The sequence below is a fragment of the Bos taurus genome, chromosome 1 (genome assembly GCF_002263795.3).
Source record: "Bos taurus isolate L1 Dominette 01449 registration number 42190680 breed Hereford chromosome 1, ARS-UCD2.0, whole genome shotgun sequence".
Lineage (NCBI taxonomy): Eukaryota > Metazoa > Chordata > Mammalia > Artiodactyla > Bovidae > Bos > Bos taurus.
In genome coordinates, this window is record NC_037328.1 from 24,478,122 (window position 1) to 24,498,041 (window position 19,920).

A 19,920-nucleotide genomic window follows, 5' to 3' on the forward strand; every position below is an offset into this window, starting at 1 on the left:
AGTATATTTCAAGTCCCGTTCAGACCTTATCCATGACAACTACCTAATAAGGCAGTGAACTATGAGATGTAGTAAATTAGCAGTCTAAAACATGGAGATGCAGGTTCTCTTGCAATTGGCAGGCTGGTTCTTTACCACCAGCACCACCTGGCAAGCCCTTAGGGCCTTAGTGCTTATAGTATATAACCTTCTTTATTATTGTGATTCAGGATGTGATTCCCTGTCCGTTTTTAAATGCTTTGAGTCTCTGTTGTTTTTTTTTAAATTTTGTCCTGTGTACTGTAAATTACTCTTGCTTTAAATTCCTAGTAGTTGTACTGTGTAAGTTCCTTCTAGAATCTGATGAGATAACAAATGGTAATCAGCAACCTTTGAAAGTTGATCCTTTTCAGAAAAGGAAAGGTTCATTCACTACCAAATTAAATTCCCTTTATTAAATTAAAATACGAATTTCAAATTAATATTGAAAGGTACTGGAATAACATTGATGAGTAAATATTACTTTTGTTTATTGAGAAGAAATATGCTAATATTAGATGATTGGTTTGAAAATTGTAAGAACTAACTTTTAAAAGCTCATTATCTAGATGATCATTACATCTCCAGACAGATTTGTCTTAGCATTTCCTTTAGAATTATTTGCAGCAGCTGATGCTGCAGCAGCTGGTGGAAACTTTCCACAAATAATGACTTTTGACACTTTACAAATTAAAATATTCAAAACAATACATTATGCAAAATTTTCATCTTAAAATGCTAAATGGGTCCTTCTCTTTGTATTTCTTCTAACTTTTAATGGCCGTGCTTTCACTGTAGGCAAAGGAAGGATGTTGGTACCTGCCACTCTTCCCATATGGAATGCCAAATTCTGTGAAGTGTTTATTTTATGACGTACCTTATATTTTCCTCCTTTTTTCAACATTAAGTGTTGTTTCTAAATGTCAGGTTCTTTTTGATTGTTCTCTGGGATATTGATGTAACTCTCACCTGTCTTTTTGCCTCCCTAATTAGAGAATCTTTCTACACAGTTGGTCATGTCACTGCCTCCTCGAAATCATTGAGCCATATAGAATAAAAGGCACATTCCGTATCATGTTATTTTAAGCCCTGTTGTCTTTGGCCAAGTGACCGCCTTTCACCCTCACCTTCCACGTTAACTTCCTCTCTGATTATGAAATATGTTATGCATGTACTGTCATTTCTCTGTCTTTTTGCTCATGCTGTTTCTTCATTGTGAATGTTTTTCTCCTTCTGTTGACATACCATTTTCATTCTTCACAACCCAATTTACTTTTTTAGTATTTTTATTGGAGTATAGTTGCTTTACACTGGTATGTCAGTTTCTGCTATACAGCAAAGTGAGTCATGTATACATATACATATATCTCCTCTTTTTTGGATTTCCTTTCTATTTAGGTCACCACAGAATACCAATTAGAGTTCCCTATGCTATACAGTAGGTTCTTGTTAGTAATCTGTTTTATTCATAGTAGTTTATTTATGTCAATTCCAATCTCCCAGTTGAACCCTGCCCTTTCCCTGTTGGTATTCATGTGTTTGTTTTGTACATCTTTGTCTCTCTTTCTGCTTTTCAAATAAGATCATCTGTACCATTTTTCTAAATTCCACATATATGTGTTAATATATGATATTTGTCTTTCTCTTTCTGACTTCACTCTGTATGATAGTCTGTAGGTCCATCCACTTCTCTGCCAGTGACACAGTCTCATTCTTTTTTATGACTGAGTAATATTCCTTTGTATATATGTGCCATATCTTCTTTATCCATTCCTCTGCTGACGGACACTTAGGTTGCTTCCGTGTCCTGGCTATTGTACATAGTGTTGGAATAAACATTGAGGTGCATGTATATTTTTAAATTAATGTTTAAATTAATTTAAACATTAAATTTTAATGTTTAAATTAATTTAAACATTAAATTTTAATGTTTAAATTAAATTAGGCACGGGATTGCTGGGTCATATAGTAGTTCTGCTTTTAGTTTTGGAGGAGCTTTCATACTTCTCCCTAGTGGCTGTAACAGTTTACATTCCCACCATCTGTGTAGGACGTTTCCCTTTTCTCTACACCCACTTCAGCATTTATCATTTGTAGGTATTTTGATGATAGCCATTCTGATTGATGTGAGGTGATATCTTATTGTAATCTTGATTTGCATTTCTCTAATAGTGATGTTGAGTAGCTTTTCATGTATTTATTGGCCGTCTGTATATCTTCTTTGGAAAAATGTCTGTGTAGGGTCTGCCCATTTTTCTGGAGAAGGAAATGGCAACCTTCTCCAGTCTTCTTGCTTGGAAAATCCCATGGATGGAGGAGCCTGGCAGGCTACAGTCCATAGAGTCACAATTGTGTTTTGATGCTGAGCTACTTGAACTATTTGTATATTGTGGAGATTAATCCCTTGTCAGTTGCTTCATTTGTACATATTTTCTCCCATCCTGTGGGTTGTCTTTACAACCCAATTTAAATGCTACCTTTTTTTGGGGGAAACCTCTTACTATGCTCTAGTTAAAGTTGAGATTACTTTTCCAGATCTTTTCCTATAATGCATTTCTTGGACTGCCATGCAACACTTCTTTCAGCATAGTGATTTAACTTGAGTTCCTCAGTCAGAGATACCTAGGGTCAAATCCTGGCTCTGCCGCTTACTTCTTCCACAGTTGTGGGAAATTTATGTCATTAAACTTCTTCCTCATCTCTTGAATGCAGTTAGTTACTGTTTGTATATAATGTTCCAGTCTTTTATTGTGTTAGTTCTGATAGCACAGTGCCAGCGTGATAAATGGTTTGTATGGGTGTATTCTAGGTACTTGCCCACTTGACTTTCTCCTTCAGTAAATAGTAAGCCCTTTGAGAACAGGAAATTAACCTAACTCATCTTGGAATCCTTTCCATTTTACTGGTTCCAGAAGAAAATTTCATGCTGTCTTTACTTTCGTTTGAAATGACCCATGGAACATGTTAAACCTAACTCATTAGAATTGAAATATTAGTTTATTGCTATATTGTCTTGTTCCACAAGGAACTTGGGGGGACTTACGAGATGCATAAAGAACAAAAGACTGAAACATAAATAAAATGGTAGTAAGTGCATTTTGAATGATTGAATAGTTTAATTTCATCCATGTGAACCCAAGTGAAACAAAAGCTATAGATAAGGAAATATTAACGCTTGTCTTCATTTTGTCACGTTTTGTAGGATCTCGTCTTCGCCAGGAAGACTTTCCCCCAAGGATCGTGGAGCACCCTTCCGATGTCATTGTCTCTAAGGGAGAGCCCACTACTTTGAACTGTAAGGCCGAGGGCCGGCCAACGCCCACCATCGAGTGGTACAAGGATGGTGAGCGGGTGGAGACTGACAAGGATGATCCCCGGTCCCATAGGATGCTTCTGCCCAGCGGATCCTTATTCTTCTTGCGCATTGTGCATGGGCGCAGAAGTAAACCAGATGAAGGAAGCTATGTGTGTGTTGCAAGGAACTATCTTGGTGAAGCAGTGAGTCGAAATGCATCTCTGGAAGTGGCATGTAAGTACACTTAATGAATCTCATAAATGGCATGCACTTTGACTTATTTTTAGTAAGCTTTGATTTATTCCCATGGGTGGTTAATACCTAAAGAATAGAAGTCAACACTTTGACTAATTTTTATTGTACCTTCTCCAGAGAAAGCTCATCAAAATAATATATAGCCAAGGTGTTGCAATAGAATTATTTATTGAGCTGGCCAAAAAGTTTGTTTGGATTTTTCCATTATAGCATACAGAATCCTGAACAAATTTTTGGCCATCCTAATATATTGAAAGAGTGTGGGTATTATATTATTACATTAAAGCAAGGTGGCAATGATGCTGATCATATTTTAAATTTGAATTTTTAATGAGAGATATAATCAAGTATTATGATTGGCAATGTTAGAGTTTATGTGTAAAATGGCATCAAATATAATGCATAAGTTCATTATTGTAACTATTTCTGTTCTGTTTATATGTATCTATTTTAATATATTTATACATATTATTTTTTATATCTAATTTTTATTGGGCAGCTTTAAAATGAATATACTCTTTAGGTTATATTAACTCTTTTGCTTCCAGGGTAAATTCAGAGATCATTACCCAAGGCACGTAGGGGAAAATATACTAACAAAAGCAATTATATTTTTTTATTAAAAATGCACTAGAGAAGAGAAGTGATTTCTGTTTATAGTCAAAATGTTCATATATAGGAAGATCTTGCTCAGATTTTATAATCAGTAATAGCTAATGATTTGTCCTGACTTTGACACTTAAGATGATATTTATTTATTAATCATGTAGCCCAAATAGCACTAGTAAATCAATATATCAAGACTTTACATCTATTTGACAATTGACTCCATACCTTTATTTTTTGAATGGTTTTCAAGAACAGATTTCAAAATACATTAGATTTGTTTTCTGGTTTATACGTGAGGATTTGGTGTCACAATTTAAACAGCATCATATAATTTTGGTATTCTCTATTTTGAAGAAATATTTTATCAAGAATTATTTGTGAATAAGATGGCAGTAATTGAGTTTTAAAAAATTTTGTGCTTTTCAACTTCTTGCATGTACCAGTAGGTGTTCATAGATAAGATAACTGAAGTATTTCAGAATGCATGAGTCTTTTTTTTTTTTTTCACATAGCTGGAATGGGAGTCCTGGATATAATATTTCATGGGCTCATGTCTACAATTAACTGATACTATACTCACAGGCTGTATGGTATCACATGATTATAAAACTTGTATACATATGTATTGAAATACTCAACAATATATCATTATCTTTATATATGAAAGCATCTTTTAGTAAAAAAATTGTAAAATTTCTTAGTTGTCTCAATGAAAGTTTTTGCTCTTAAGCATCCAGTATTTAGATTTATGGTTTGTACTAGGAAATCTGGAACCCGCTCCATGCTTGAAATGTGTTACGTCCAATAGGAAAACACTACACGAATTCTAAAACCCTAATTTATTCTGTGAAGCACTTGTACTTTGAGATATAAGCATTAGAACTTTTGCTAGCAATGCCATTTTGTACCAGATCAGGTTAGATCCCTGGATCGGGGAGATCCTCAGGAGAAGATAATGGCAACTCACTCCAGTATTCTTGCCTGTGAAATCCCCTGGCGGGTTATAGACCATTGCAAAAGAGTCAGAAATGACTTAGCTAGTAAAACAACAACAATAAGCTAAGTAATTTCATTTTTATAACTTTCTTTTAAAAGCAGTTAGTTTAAAATGCAGTTTAGTGAGATATATACCCAAAACCTCAAGAAAGCAAATGTTCCAAACTGCCTATTTTTGTTTTGAATTATCTTATTTCTGGAACATTTCAAACATATCAAAATACTTCAATGTCAATTCTATTGACATTTCCCGCCACAGGCTCCCTTTATAGTAAATGTAACAGGCATTATTTTTTTCCTTTTATAAATAGAATGAAACCCCTTATGGCTGGGTGACCCAAGACTCAGACCATAAGTTAATGGGGAATTCAGGATCAGGGCATGTTTGTTCTAATTTTCAGTTTTAGAGAATTATGCCATATTTGGAAAAACAATCAAATGAAATCTGGCTCATTTTATATAAAAAAAGAAAGAAGTTTTAATTAAAAGTTTTATTTTATCTACTCAATAGCAAATAATGCTTTTTACTTTTTTAATTGAAGTATAGTTGATGTGCAATATTATAGGCATTTCAGGTGTACAATATAGTGATTTACAATTTTTAAAGGTTAAATTTCACTTATAGTTGTTATAAAATATGGGCTGTAATCCCTATGTTGTAATATATATCCTGTTAGCTTATTTATTTTAAGCAAATAACTCTATTTTTAATCCTTAACTTACTTCTTAATATTAAATTTTATATAAATCAACCAGTCACTTTTTTGTTGGACAGCTATAAACTTATTTTGTTTTCTGAGCCTTATCTCTCTTAAAATTGCTTCTAACACACATGCACCTTGCACTTTTATTTAACTGAAAGGATTTCTCTCTTTCCTAGTTGTGTCATTAATAATGAATCAAACTGAGAAGGAAATTTTGAAACCATGAATTTTTTTTTTCATGTAATGTGTAAGTAGCATTTTTCTTTATTTTTTAAATCAGTAAGCTTTGAGGAATGCTAAAAAATGCTTCTGACTTAGAGAGGAGAACAAGACGGATTCTAAATTGGATTCAGCTAGTGAATAAAATTCTTTCTTCTAATGCCCTGTCAACAGTTCATGCCATTTGAGCCAACACGAGATCAAATAATATCCATTTATATGCTGCTCATCCTTTTCACATTAGCTCATCAGTATTCTTCCTTTCCTTGTGTGTTTCATAAAATGTGTTAATATGGAAATCTAGGTCAAAGCATTGTGATTTGTCAGTACTATTGATAACCAAGGTATATTTTTATAAACTGATAGGAGCCACCATGGGTCATATAAATGTCTGGCCTTCATATTTTAGGATACGGCATAATTGCTCAATTATGGCACATCTATGTATGAGTTGTTAAAGGAAAGAATGGAAGCTTGAAGACACTATGTATTTGGAGAACTGAAGGTAGCTTGATATGAGGTTGATGGGCAGCATGAGTCATGTGGTAAATCCTAAAATCTAGACTTTTTGCTACGTAAAAGGCGAATGTTAGAAAGAAAATTGAAGATTAGGTTCAAGTGATGAAGACTGAAATCAGAGTAGAGTTAGAAGCTATAAAATCATTCAGAGAAAAGTATATGGTAGATTTTAAATTGTATGAAACAGTGAGGATTGTAAGAAGGCAATAGTTTGAATCATACTTAGAAACTGTATCAGTTTGTGGTTGGTTTGGGAGATAAAGGTAATTCCCAGATGTTTTTGGTGGAGTGACTAGGTGTATTATGATACCTACCAGAGAAAGGGATGGCAGATACGGGAGAAATAGCTCTAGTGGGAATAGGAGAGTGGAGTCAGTGTAGTTGCATTGTTTGACATACCAATGAAATAATAGCAAGGTAAAAATATGCCATGTTCCATTACGAAAAGAGCTCCTGGAATTGACAGGTCTTTCCCAGATGGAAGTTGAAGCCATGGGGGTAGATAGACGTGGATGTGAATACCCAGGCAAGCTCTTTGTAGGGAGTGGTTGATAAGACCTGAGATCATTTTCATTGTTTGGAACCCTAACATTTAATGGCAGGCAAAGGAAAGGATTCTAGTGCAGGAGGCTCAGAGAAGGTATTGAGGTGATAGAATATGAGAAATGGAGTGACAAGAAAAATAAGCAGATGATTTTAAGAAAGAGAAGTATTTGGCAATGCAAATGCCACAGGGTGGTCTAATTAAAAGTACCTGTGGGCTCCAGGGATGGAAAGAAAGTACAGCAGCTGAAGAATGAGTGAGTAGGTGGTGAAGTTGGAGTGGCACATGACAAGCGCCTGTTCTTTCAAGAATTCAGATCTGAGTTGGGTATGAGGAACCACAGCAGGGTATTCCAACTTCTGCACTATTACCCTTTGTGATGGGGTAATTCCCTGTTGTAGGAGCTCTGCTGTGCATCATAGAATATATAGCAGCATCTCTGGTCTTTACTGAGGAGTTGCCAGTAGGACCCCTGCAATCCAAGTTGTGGGCTTCCCTGGTGCTCAGTGGTAAGGAATCCACCTGTCACTGCAGGAGACATGAATTCAATCCCTGGGAAGTTCCCCTGGAAAAGGAACTGGTGACCCTCTCGAGTGTTCTTTCCTGGGAAATCCCATGGACAGAGGAGCCTGGCAGGCTACAGTGCTACAGTCATTGCAAAAGAGTTAAGACACAACCTGGCGACTAAACAACAACAGCCCAAGTCATGACAACAAAATCTTTCTCCAGGTTCTGTCAAAGGTCCTCTTGATGGGGCGGGGGCTGGGGAGAGGGTCAAAATCAGTTGAGAATGGATTTAAGTGTATATATGGTGCTTAAGAATATATGGATAAGTAGCAAAAAAACTTACAAATTTTATCGTGAAATAATTATTGATAAAAAATCTGGAATTTTTGACTCTGCTTCATCTTGATTTTTATTTCAAATTTCAACAGTCTTGCTTCCTGTTGTCATATGAAGTGTGCAGTTTTATTGATAACCATCTGTCTTAACTGATTGTATGGAAGTTAGCCTATTTTTTTTATCGTACTATATTTATTCTCTCTTGTTTTTTCTTAAATACACAGTTCAGTTTATGAAAGGGAACAATATAATGCCAGAAAAAGCTATTTAGAACTTATCATTGCAGTGGAGATTTGAATCACTTTGCTCATATTTGTTTTTTTATCTTCTTGCTTTGGGGAAAAAAACAAACAAAAAACAACAAACAAACCAGAAAGTACTTTTTAAAACACTTGAACTCAAAGAAGGTTTTTAGCCAAGAAAAAAAAAAAAGTGACTTTTACATATGTAGAAAACAGAATTGCAGGGCCTACAAGCAAGGCACTTGGCACTGAAGAACTGAACACACAGTTTTCCGATGGGACCACCAAGAGAGCTGAGGCCTAACTGGTTCAGATAGAGTTTCAGTTTGAACTCCGATGCTCCCTGTGTTTGGAGCAGGAGGAGCTCGCGGGTCCTCACACAAATTGAGGCTGACTCTGATGCAGCCTGGGTCAGTGGCAGCCCCTAGAGATGGCAGCTGTAGCCCCAGGTGGTAAATATATGACAGCAGCTTGATCTATCGACCAGGGTAAGACGGGGTTCTGGCCTAAATGAAAATTCATGAAAAATTGATGAAGTTCCCAGATTATTTTTTCCGTTTCCTTTTCTTTGCACTGAGCCAGTGCAGAGAGAGGAGATTAAATGAGGTGCTGAATGCTTTAGTGGCAAAAAGGTTGTGGTTCAAAGGTCAGGGGTCACTTAGAAACCGATCTTTTTTTTTCTTCCCCTTATAAAGCAAAACTAAAACACAACTTTTCAGATTAGCTATGATTTACTTTTACTTTGATAAAATTTAAAAAAATAGCTAAATGTTTGACAGTTGGCTTTTGATGCAACTACAAAATAGAACAGATGTGGTTCATAATTCAATTGGGGAGCTAGAAATAGATGGAATTCCATGACTGTGGGGTGATTTATTTCTCTTCTTTCATTTTTTTTTCTTTTTTTCTTTCCACTTTTTTGTTTCCATGTATGAAGACTCATGCCTCAAGAAAGTCATTTAGAGAAGGAAAAGGTATTGCATTATTTATAAGTCACAGATTGCTAGAAGAGCAGAGCTATGGAACACTCTACAAACATAATGATCCTGTTTGCTTTAAATCTAAAACTAAATTGATGTTTTATCTGTACAAGGAAGAAAGGTTATAGAAGTAGACTGACTTTAGTAACAGAGGTCACAGGTGGCATTAAAAACGAACACAAGGTGAATTGTTTCACTGATATTTCCTAATCAATATGTAATTTTTTTTCTTTTTCTTTTCTTTACTTTTAGCTGTAAATGAATGTTATCCAGGCAAAATACTTCTATGCTCCAAAAACACATGAGATAAATTGAGAAAAGGCTGAGCCATGGAGAACTTTTTTTTAAAAAAATAATACTTTATTGAGATATGTTGTTGTTCAGTCACGAACTCATTTTGACTCTTTGCGACCCCATGGACTGCAGCATGCTAGGCTTCCTTGTCCTTCACTGTCTCCCCAAGTTTGCTCAAATTCATGTCCATTGAGTCAGTGATTCTATCTAACCATCTCATGCTCTACTGCCAGTTCACATATTATTTACCCATTTAAAATATACAATTTAATTTTTTTTGTTTTTTAAGTGTATTCACTGGGTTGGGCAACCAATACCACAATCTAATTTGAACATTTTTGTCACTTCTAAAGGAAATTCTGTACCCAGTAGCAGCCAATTCTCATTCTCCTGGATCCCTTCTGCAGTATCCCTAAGCAAACACTGATCCATTATCTGCCTCTATATGTTTGCCTGCCCTGTGCATGTCATATAAATGAAATCACACAGTATATGGTCTTTTTTGATTAGCTTCTTTTCCTCAGTATGTTTTCAATGATCAACTTTGTTGTAGGATATATCAGTACTTTATTTCTTTACAATGTTGAATAATATTCTATTGTGTGAATATACCACATATTTCCATTCACTCATACATTGATGGGAATTTGGGTTTCCGCTTTTTGTCAATTATGAATAATGCTGCTATGAATATTCTTGCAAGTTTTTGTGTGACCCATGGTTTCATTTGGGGATTCTCTTGGGTGTATAGCTAAGAGTGGAATTGGTTAGTCATATGGTAACTTAACTTTTTGAAGACTTATATGTAACTTTTAAGTGTAGATAAAACAGTATTTAGTAGTGTTATTGAATTCAATGTACCTAGCACCCCTCTTTGTATAAAGCATAGCTATAAAACATTGTCAGTATTTGATGAAATATTATTGACTGGCTGGCATATTATACTTCCTTGTGGTACATGTCCATATTTTAATATATGATTTAATTAATTAAAATATGAACTAATTAATTATGTGAAGTCACTGGGTGGTCGATCATGAACTAGGTCTTTGACCTAGTTATTTAATTCACGTAGGTATGATTTGATGAAATATATTCTGAAATTACTTCCCTTTGTGAAACTTCTTACCAGACCATGTTGATTTTGGCCCCAGTTAAGTTGAATAATCTTGCTGTTTGAATCTTACTTCACTTTCTCCCACTTTTTTATTTGTCATGAAAGAGGAGACTATTCTGGCTTCTCAGTAGATGACATTATCTTTCCTAAGAATAACTGACATAACCTTTCCTGTTCCCATGTTATTTTTCCTTCGAAAAATCTTAAAAGTCTATGTTTTTTAATTTACTAGGAAGTTTTAGAATAAGAAATTAATGGTAATTGCAATAAAAGTTGATTAAGTAATTCCAGGAGTAGGAAACCAATGTACTGCTCTCATGACACAACTTTACTAAAACAAGCAAACCTTTCTATTTAAATGTATAGGAAGCAACTAGTCAAGAGAAACTGATTTTCATAGATGTTGACCAAGAAAAATAGAGGAGCCACTGGCTTTTTCATGATCACTTTATTTATATGAGTTCGTTGCTCAGTAGTGTCTGACTTTTTGCAACCCCATGGACTGTAGCCCACGAGGCTCCTCTGTCCATAAATTCTCTGGGCAAGAGTATTGGAGTTCATTGCCATTTCCTCGTCCACCGGAATCTTTCTGATCTAGGGATCTAACCTGGGTCTCCTGCATTGCTGGTAGATTCTTCACAGTCAGAGTCACCAGGGAAGCCCCTGTTACTATAGATTTCAACAGAGAATGAAGAGATTTTGTGGGGAGGGTATACAGACAACCACCGAAAACTACTCATACCTTAACATACTTGGTCCATGTTATGAACTAAATAGTGGCCCCCTAATTTACATATTGGAGCTCTAATTTGTGCTAATTTCTAGTACTTCAGATTATGACTGTGTTGGGAGATTGGGTCTTTAAAGAGCTAAATTAAAACGTAGCAGTTAGGGTGGGTCCTAATCTGTTCTAACTGGTGGTCTTATAAGAAGAGGATGTTTAGACATCCAAAGATGCCTGTGCACAGAGGGAAGACCGTATAAGAACACAATCAGAAGGTGGTCACCGTCCTCAAGGAAGAAGAAACTCAAACCGCCAACACCTTTATCTTAGGTTTTAGCTTCCAGAACTCTGAGAAAATAAATTTCTGCTTTTAAGTCACAGGCACTATGGTATTTGTGATGGCAACCCTAGCAAATTAATAGAGGCCTTTTATCTTATAGCAAGCATAATTACTAGTAAGAGACCATATTAAGGAAAAATAATGATCAGAATCAAAATATTGTTTGTGCTCTACAGATCTCATACTGCCTTGCATTCACGGTGTTGGTCCAAGAATCTGTTTTAAAAGAAATTTGTAAACTCAGTTGACAGTATTATAAAGCAAGGATGTATAGACATAGAGAAATCAATCTAAAATGTCTAACTAGAAGCAAAAGACAATTTCAAATATTACGGCATTTTTTAGGTATTAGAGAATAATGTTAGAAGACACATGTGTGTGCCATGCACACATCTATGTTATTTGGGCTGTTTTGTCTTGTGGCTTTTAATTTTGTAATTCTCCATCAAGTCATTTGATACAAAGGTCTCTTATTTAATTTTTACAAATGAAGGTGTGAAATTTCTATGCCTGGAGTATGTGTTTGAACTTATGAACTACTCAGAGAGTTGTAATGCTCTATTTTGATATCGGGTTTCTGTTGATTGAATTAATTGTATTCAACCCTTCTCCCTTTACAAGTCTCAAGTTTCCATCCACTCAAATTACCTTGAATTAATTCTGATTCCAAGAAAGCACACAAAGAAAAGAGAAATTGCGATGTCCTCTTCAAAAGATTATTTCCAAAACCAATTTAATCCTGAGCTCTGTAAACATGTAAATCCTATCCATGGAATGACAGTCAAAAATATTTATAGTGGTACTAAGGTATATTAAGACAAAGATCTGTTGCTCCAGCTCTTGTTTTCAATTTCAGAATTTTTTTTTAGGTAAATGTAAGAAATGTCTAACCTACTCCAGTATTCTTGCCTGGAGAATCCCAAGTTCATAGGGTCTCAAGAGTGGGATGTGACTGAAGTGACTTATTAGCATGTACGCATGCACAAGAGTTGCCTATTTAAGGTTTGGAGGGTTTCCCACCTATAAACCTTCAATTTATTCGATTTCAAGTGGTTTGTAAATAAAAGTCGATTCTACTGAAAAGGTATATAGGTTGACATGGTAGTTAGGAAACATAATTATTTTACAGCAACTTGTATGATTTTCTGCTTAAGATAAGTGTTTCATCAGAATGATAGGTTTCCAATTTTTATTCTTTAGATTGAATTTGTTTCTGATAATTATAATACACACATCATTCAATTCTGAAGCAGCTCCCACAAGGTTTCTATAATTACATAAAGAAAGTTGTGCTTTTTCCATGCATAACTCAGTATATATGTTAAGCTCTTAAGAGAAGTACAGAAATAAAAGCAGCAGGTGAAAATTTTTCAACTCTGGAAATTTCTTTTTTTGGAGACGTTGGTCACAGCCTGTGACTTAACTGCTGAAGGATGAGAGCTTCAGTTGTAATATCAACATATTTTTTTCCACTCTAAATCATTAGAACTGGTTTCCCTCTTAGGAGATTTTCAAATACAAAAATAATATTTTCAACCACTTCTTTCTTAATTATGGGGCACTCATACATTTTTGTCAATAGGGTATGTGTTTTATAAGAATTAATCTAGGAAAATAATATTGGGCCCCTGTTTAGGATTTCTATGAACTCTCTGAAGTTCCCTAGCACTAACTTTCTGGGACTGCTTAGACATCAATAGTGTCTTTGACTCTTGCAGAAAAGTCAAGCAAGCATTATAAGAGAGGTGGGTGCTTTGATTATATGACAGACAGATGTTGAGAATCTAGACTTATTTATGCTTATTTTGCTTTTTTGCATTTGCAGAAATTCTACCACCCAGAATAACCCATGGTTACTTACTGGATAGACTAAGCCTGTTAAAAAGTTGATCCTCCCAAAGGCTGCTAGCAACTGTACCATCCCAGGTTATAGGCAGGAAGAAAAGTCTGTTTGGCCCAAGTCACTGGCCCGTTGAGTAGCATCACAAGTAGGGCCTAGAATTCTTGTTGTTGTTCAGTTGCTAAGTCATGTCCGACTCTTTGCAACCCCATGGACTGCAGCATATCAGGCTGTTCTGTCCTTCACTGTCTCCCAGTTTGCTTAAATTCATGTCCATTCCATTATTGATACTATCTGACCATCTCATTCTCTGATGCTCCCTTCTCCTCTTGCCTTCAACCTTTCCAAGCATCAGGGTCTTTTCTAATGAGTCAGCTCTTCACATGATGTGGCCAGAGTATTGGAACTTCAACTTTAGCATCAGTTCTTCCAATAAATATTCAGGGTTGATTTCCTTTAGGGTTGACTGGTTTGATCTCCTTACTGTCCAAGGGACTGTCAAGAGTTTTTTCCAGCATTGCAATTCTAAAGCATCAATTCTTCAGCTCTCAGGTGTCTTTATAGTCCAACTCTCACATCCATACATGACTACAGTAAAAACCACAGCTTTGACTAGACAGACCTTTGTTGGTAAAGCAATGTCTCTGCTTTTTAATATGTTGTTTAGGTTTGTCATATTTTTCCTTTCAAGGAGCAAGCGTCTTTTAATTTCATGGCTGCAGTCACCATCTGAAGTGATTTTGGAGCCCAAGAAAGTAAAATCTGGCACTTCTTCCACTTTTCCCTTTCTATTTGCCATGAAGTGATGGGACAGGGGGATTCCCAGGTGGTGCAGTGGTAAAGAATACACCTGTCAATCCAGGAGACACAAGAGATGCAAGTTCAATCCCTGGGTTGGGATGATCCCCTGGAGTATGTCATGGCAACTCACTCTAGTATTCTTGCCTGGAAAATTCCACAGTAGAGGAACCTGGCGGGCTATAGTCCATTGGGCTGCAGAGAGTCAGACAGGAGTGAGCAACTGAGTAAAACCAAACTAAGTAACTTACATGTCCCTTACTAGAAGACCTGAGAGACTTCACCTTTTTTTTTTTTTTAATGGGAATGTTATTTGTAAGATATGCAAGGTATATTACAGGCAGTAAAGGTGAATTAGAACATGGAAAACTGTGAAGGTGGGATATCTACTTCAAATTAAGGTATGGGAAGAGAAAGGCTGAATTTATTTGATGAGTTAATACCAGAAAGATAGGAAATGGCATTTCAAAGGAAAATTTGTCAGAAGTTTAAGAAAAGAGTTTGTGATCTAGTGATGATGCAAATCTAATTTACTACATTTTTATATGGTACTTTCAAGCTTCTACATACTCAACTAGTTGCTGAGGATTCTGATATTTAAAACCAGAGTTGTTTAATAGGTACAGAGTTTCAGGTGTATATGATGAAAAAGTCCTAGAGATCTGTTGCACAACAGTGTTAATATACCTAACACTACTGACCGAGTGACGTGAAGTTGCTCAGTCGTGTCCAGCTCTGCAACCCCATGGACTGCAGCCCACCAGGCTCCTCCACCCATTGGATTTTCCAGGCAAGAGTACTGGAGTGGTTGCCATTTCCTTCTCCAGAGGATCTTCCTGACCCAGGGATCGAACCTGGGTCTCCCGCATTGTAGGCAGACGCTTTACCGTCTGAGCCACGAGGGGAAGTCCTGTACACTTAAAAATGATTGAGATGTTTTAATGCCATTCTCCCAAATCATCCCCCCCTCCTCCCTCCAGGTTCGATGCAGGATACAGGAAGCTTGGGGATGGTGCCCTGGGATGACACAGAAGGATGGTATGGGGAGGGAGGTGGAAGGGGAGTTCAGGATGGGGAACACGTGTATTCCCGTGGTGGATGCATGTCGATGTATGGCAAAACCAATACAATATTGTAAAGTAAAAAAGATAATAATAATTAAAAAAAATGATTGAGATGGTATATTTTGTGATAGCTGTGGGTTTTTTTTTAAGCACAAAATCCAGAACAGGGCATGATTCACGCCATCCCAGAGTGCTCAACAATGGTATAAAATGTAAGTCTTAGAGTGAGGAATGCCTAAAGATGTGAAAATTGAGAGGAAAGAAAGGTTGATTTGCTGAGAATCATGGACCAGGTGAAATGAATTTTCTAGGTAGAAAGTTAGTAAAAAAAAATCACTGATGTTTACTAAATGCCAAGAATTTTAAGTGTTTTATATTCATGGTTTATTTTTAGTATAATTCTCTAAACAACTTATTATTTTATCTCTATTATATCTGAACCCAACACCTTAACTTAACAATTTTTAAATAGTAAGAAGAGCAGGATTTGAACCCAGACAGCCTCTGCCTAGAGTTTGCTTTCTTAACTACCATGCTGCTGCTGCTGCTAAATCGCTTCAGTCATGTCCGACTCTGTGCGACCCCATAGACGGCAGCCCACCAGGCTCCCCTGTCCCTGGGATTCTCCAGGCAAGAACACTGGAGTGGGTTGCCATTTCCTTCTCCAATGCAGGAAAGTGAAAAGTGAAAGTGAAGTTGCTCAGTCGTGTCCAACCCTCAGCGACTCCATGGACTTCAGCCTTCTAGGCTCCTTTGTCCATGGGATTTTCCAGGCAAGAGTACTGGAGTGGGGTGCCATTGCCTTCTCTGAACTACCATGCTAAATGGTCTCATTGATTCATTTAAACAAACAAAATTATTTGACACGCAGAAGAAATCATTAGCATTTGTTTTAGGTATTCTACCCAGAAACTGGGTATCCAGTTGTATATATACAATGAGAATGCTGGATGAAGTCTAAAGCTTCATTTTGGTGCTATAATTCTGTGATTCATGGGATACTAAAGGAAACAAACACCAGAAAGAGTAAAATTTGCTTTTTTTTTTTATTTAGTTATGTATTGACATTTGAGAGCTCATTAGTTTATTCAAGTAATTTGATTTTCTCTGTACAGTTCCTAGTTGTCAAATATCAGTATCAGGAAAATCCATCACTTTCAGCTCTTATTGACATGTTTGCAGGCCAAAGCATCTTAGAGCTTAAGAATCCAATTTATAAGAAGAATCATCTGTCATTTAATATCTAAAGATAACTTGACTAAGTTTTATAGAGAAAGGAGTATGATAATAGCAATGATACCCTTATAATACTTTCTGCAGTTCTTTGGAAGTTATTAACATATTAACATGCATTATCTCATGGTTATGTATATTGTAAAATGAAGTTCAGAACATAATGTTAACATTGGTCAATTTGGCTTTCAGATAACTATTTATTTATATTTAACTTAAAAATTGACCAAGGGAAGAAGAGTTGTTTTCTCAATAAGTGATAACTTGGAGCAATTTTATATTCAAAGGCAAAAAAAGAAGGTCAACTTACAGTTCAAACATGATACAAAAATGAATTAAAAACGAACCAAGTATTTTAAAGTAAATTTTAAATTTATAAAACTTTTAGAAAATAGGACAAAAATCTTTGATACGTTGGGTTGGTAAAGATTTCTTAGACATGATACCAAAGCACAAACCAGAAAGATAAATAAATTTGGCACTATTGAAATCAGAAACTTTTATTCTCTGACAGATCTCGTTAAGAGGATACAAAGACAAGTTAAATATTAGGAGGACGTATTTGCAAAAAACATATGTCTGTCTAAAGACTCATACCTAAAATGTATAAAGATTTTTCAAAGCTCAACATTAAATGAGACAAATAATCCAGTTAGAAAAAATGATAAGATATAAAGAGATATTTCACCAAAAAGGATGTATGGCTGGCAAATAAGCACTTGAAGAGATTTTAAAAATCACTTAGCCTTAGGGGAATGCACATTAAAATAGATTATGATGAGCTATCACTACCTATCATTTAAATCATTGTACAGTCACTCTGAAAATTGATAATTTCTGAAAACACTTACCATACATTTGCACTCCTGGGTACTTTTCTAAGAAAAAATAATAACTTCCATCTGCTCAAAAACAAGTATATAACTTTAAGAGCAGTTTTATTTATGAGAGCAATAAACATAAACAACAATTAAAATGTCCCTCAATAGGTGAATGGTTAAACAAACCACCTTATACCACGGAATACTACTCAATAATAAAAAGGAGTGAATTATTGATATGCACAATGGCTTAGAGAGCTCTCAAGGGCATTATGCTGTGTGAAAAAAGCCATTTCAAAAGGTCACATATTATATGGTTCCATCTATACAACCTCCTCATAATGACAAATTTATAGTGATGGAAAGAGATTACTGACTGCCTAGTTTTAGAGATGGTGGGGAGAGAGGCATGGGTGTGTTTATGAAGGGAGGGCAAGAGGGTAGTCTTTGTAGGGATGAAATAGTTGTGTATCTTGGTTGTGATGATGGTTACACAAATGTACACATGTGATAAAATGACACAGAAACACATTCATTGTACCAGTGCTAAATTCCTGGTTTTGGTATAGTACTATCATTATCTATGATGTAGCCACTGAGCAGAAACTGACTCTAGGGTACAGGGGACATCTCTGTACTATCCTTAAAACTTCCTGTCACTCTATAATTAGTTCAAAATAAAAGGTTAAAACCAATAAGTTAAATCCTTAAGTAGATATAAGTATATAAAATGTCTTATTAAAAAGCAATAATTTACGTTATGACTTTGAAATATGAAGTGTTTTGCTTAAACATTGATGAATTCATATTTTTTGTTAAATGTTCAAATTTCCTTAAAATTCACTTATTCAGATTCACAGATTCACTGTTTAGAATGAATAAATTCAACTTGTGGTATGTTCTATGTGCAGTCCTGAGAATTTCTTTTTCTATTTTTGATTTTTGCTCCATCATGGATTTTGCATTTAATTATAGGGTTTTTTAATGAAGGGGAGAGAAGGGGGGAATTCCATTAAAGTAAGAGAGAAGTGACTGTTCCTAAGAATAAAGAGTCCCTAATACTTGACCTAGTGAACACGGTCTATGATAAAACTGCCAAAAAATCTCTTACTCTAAATGTCATCGGAGAAGGCAATGGCACCCACTCCAGTACTCTTGCCTGGAAAATCCCATGGACACAGGAGCCTGGTGGGCTGCAGTCCATGGGGTCGCTAAGAGTCGGACACGACTGAGCGACTTCACTTTCACTTTTCACTTTCATGCACTGGAGAAGGAAATGGCAACCCACTCCAGTGTTCTTGCCTGGAGAATCCCAGGGACAGGGGAGCCTGGAGGGCTGCCGTCTATGGGGTCGCACGGAGTCGGACACGACTGAAGCGACTTAGCAGCAGCAGCAGCAGCAGCTAAATGTCATTAATAGTTCAGATTGAGAAATGTGATCTGGCTTGATATTTTTGCTGTTAAAAATATGGGGGGAATATCATTAATAGTTCTGAATTTAAACCCAGTTTAAATTCACTGTTAACTGGAATACTATTAGAAGAGAAATATTGAGGATTTAATACTGTTGCAGGTAGAATAAGTGGAAGGAATTGGGATCATTTTTGAGGAGCAATGGGTAGTGCTGGTAGTTCTCGCTAAGCACATCAAGAACTGTCATAGTAAAGAGAGAATATATTTGTTCCGTGTAACACTGAGGAAAGAAAAGGACCCGGTAAAGAATCTGCCTGTAATGCAAGAGACCTGGGTTCAATCTCTGGACTGGGAAGATTCCCTGGAGGACAGCATGGCAATCCACTCAAATATTCTTGCCTGGAGAATCTCCATGGACAGAGGAACCCAGTAGGCTACAGTCCATGGGGTTGCAAAGAGTTGGATACAACTAAGCAAGGAAGCACAGCATATAGCACATGGATGTTGCAGATTTTGCTTCAGCATGCCAGACAGTAATTATGTGTTCTTTCTTGGAATTTTAAGGAAGTATAGGTAAATCAAGACCAATATGATGATGTGGTCAGAAGAGAACCTAAAAATTACATACAGTTATATATGTTGTAGCTTTGCTTTATATTTCCCTGAAAGGAAATCAGTCTTCATAATAATGAAACAAAATAACAAAACTTAAGCACTAGTGACTTATTTAGTCTCATCACTTTTTTATTCACAAAGAATTCCGTAAAGTAGGAATGATTCCTTAAATTTAGTATAATCACATTTCATGAAAAGTCCTTGGAAAAATCTCACTTATGCATATGTCTTACACATCTTATCTTGAAGTCCTTTGAGATTAGAAGCTATTAAATTAATTGCATTTTGTATCCAACCACTCGTTTATAACATATAATTCCCTAGGACCCTCATGTCCAGATTCAAGAGTGACTTGATAGAAAGGCTAATTTATTTTTGTTTTCTTCCTGGATCTGCTTTGAATGTTCTTAAAAGGAGGAGGGATATGCTGTGTTTAA

General features: G+C 35.9%; 1 protein-coding gene across 10 annotated transcripts in view; it reads left to right on the plus strand.

The window, feature by feature from the left end:
* ROBO2 (roundabout guidance receptor 2) overlaps positions 1-19,920 on the plus strand; it is a 656,142-nt gene that overhangs the window by 65,078 nt on the left and 571,144 nt on the right. For all 10 annotated transcript variants that reach the window (XM_024993901.2, XM_024993905.2, XM_024993910.2 and 7 more), the window contains exon 2: positions 3,221-3,547. In XM_024993901.2, coding sequence (XP_024849669.1) covers positions 3,221-3,547 — 327 coding nt within the window. The remainder of the gene's footprint in view (positions 1-3,220; positions 3,548-19,920) is intronic.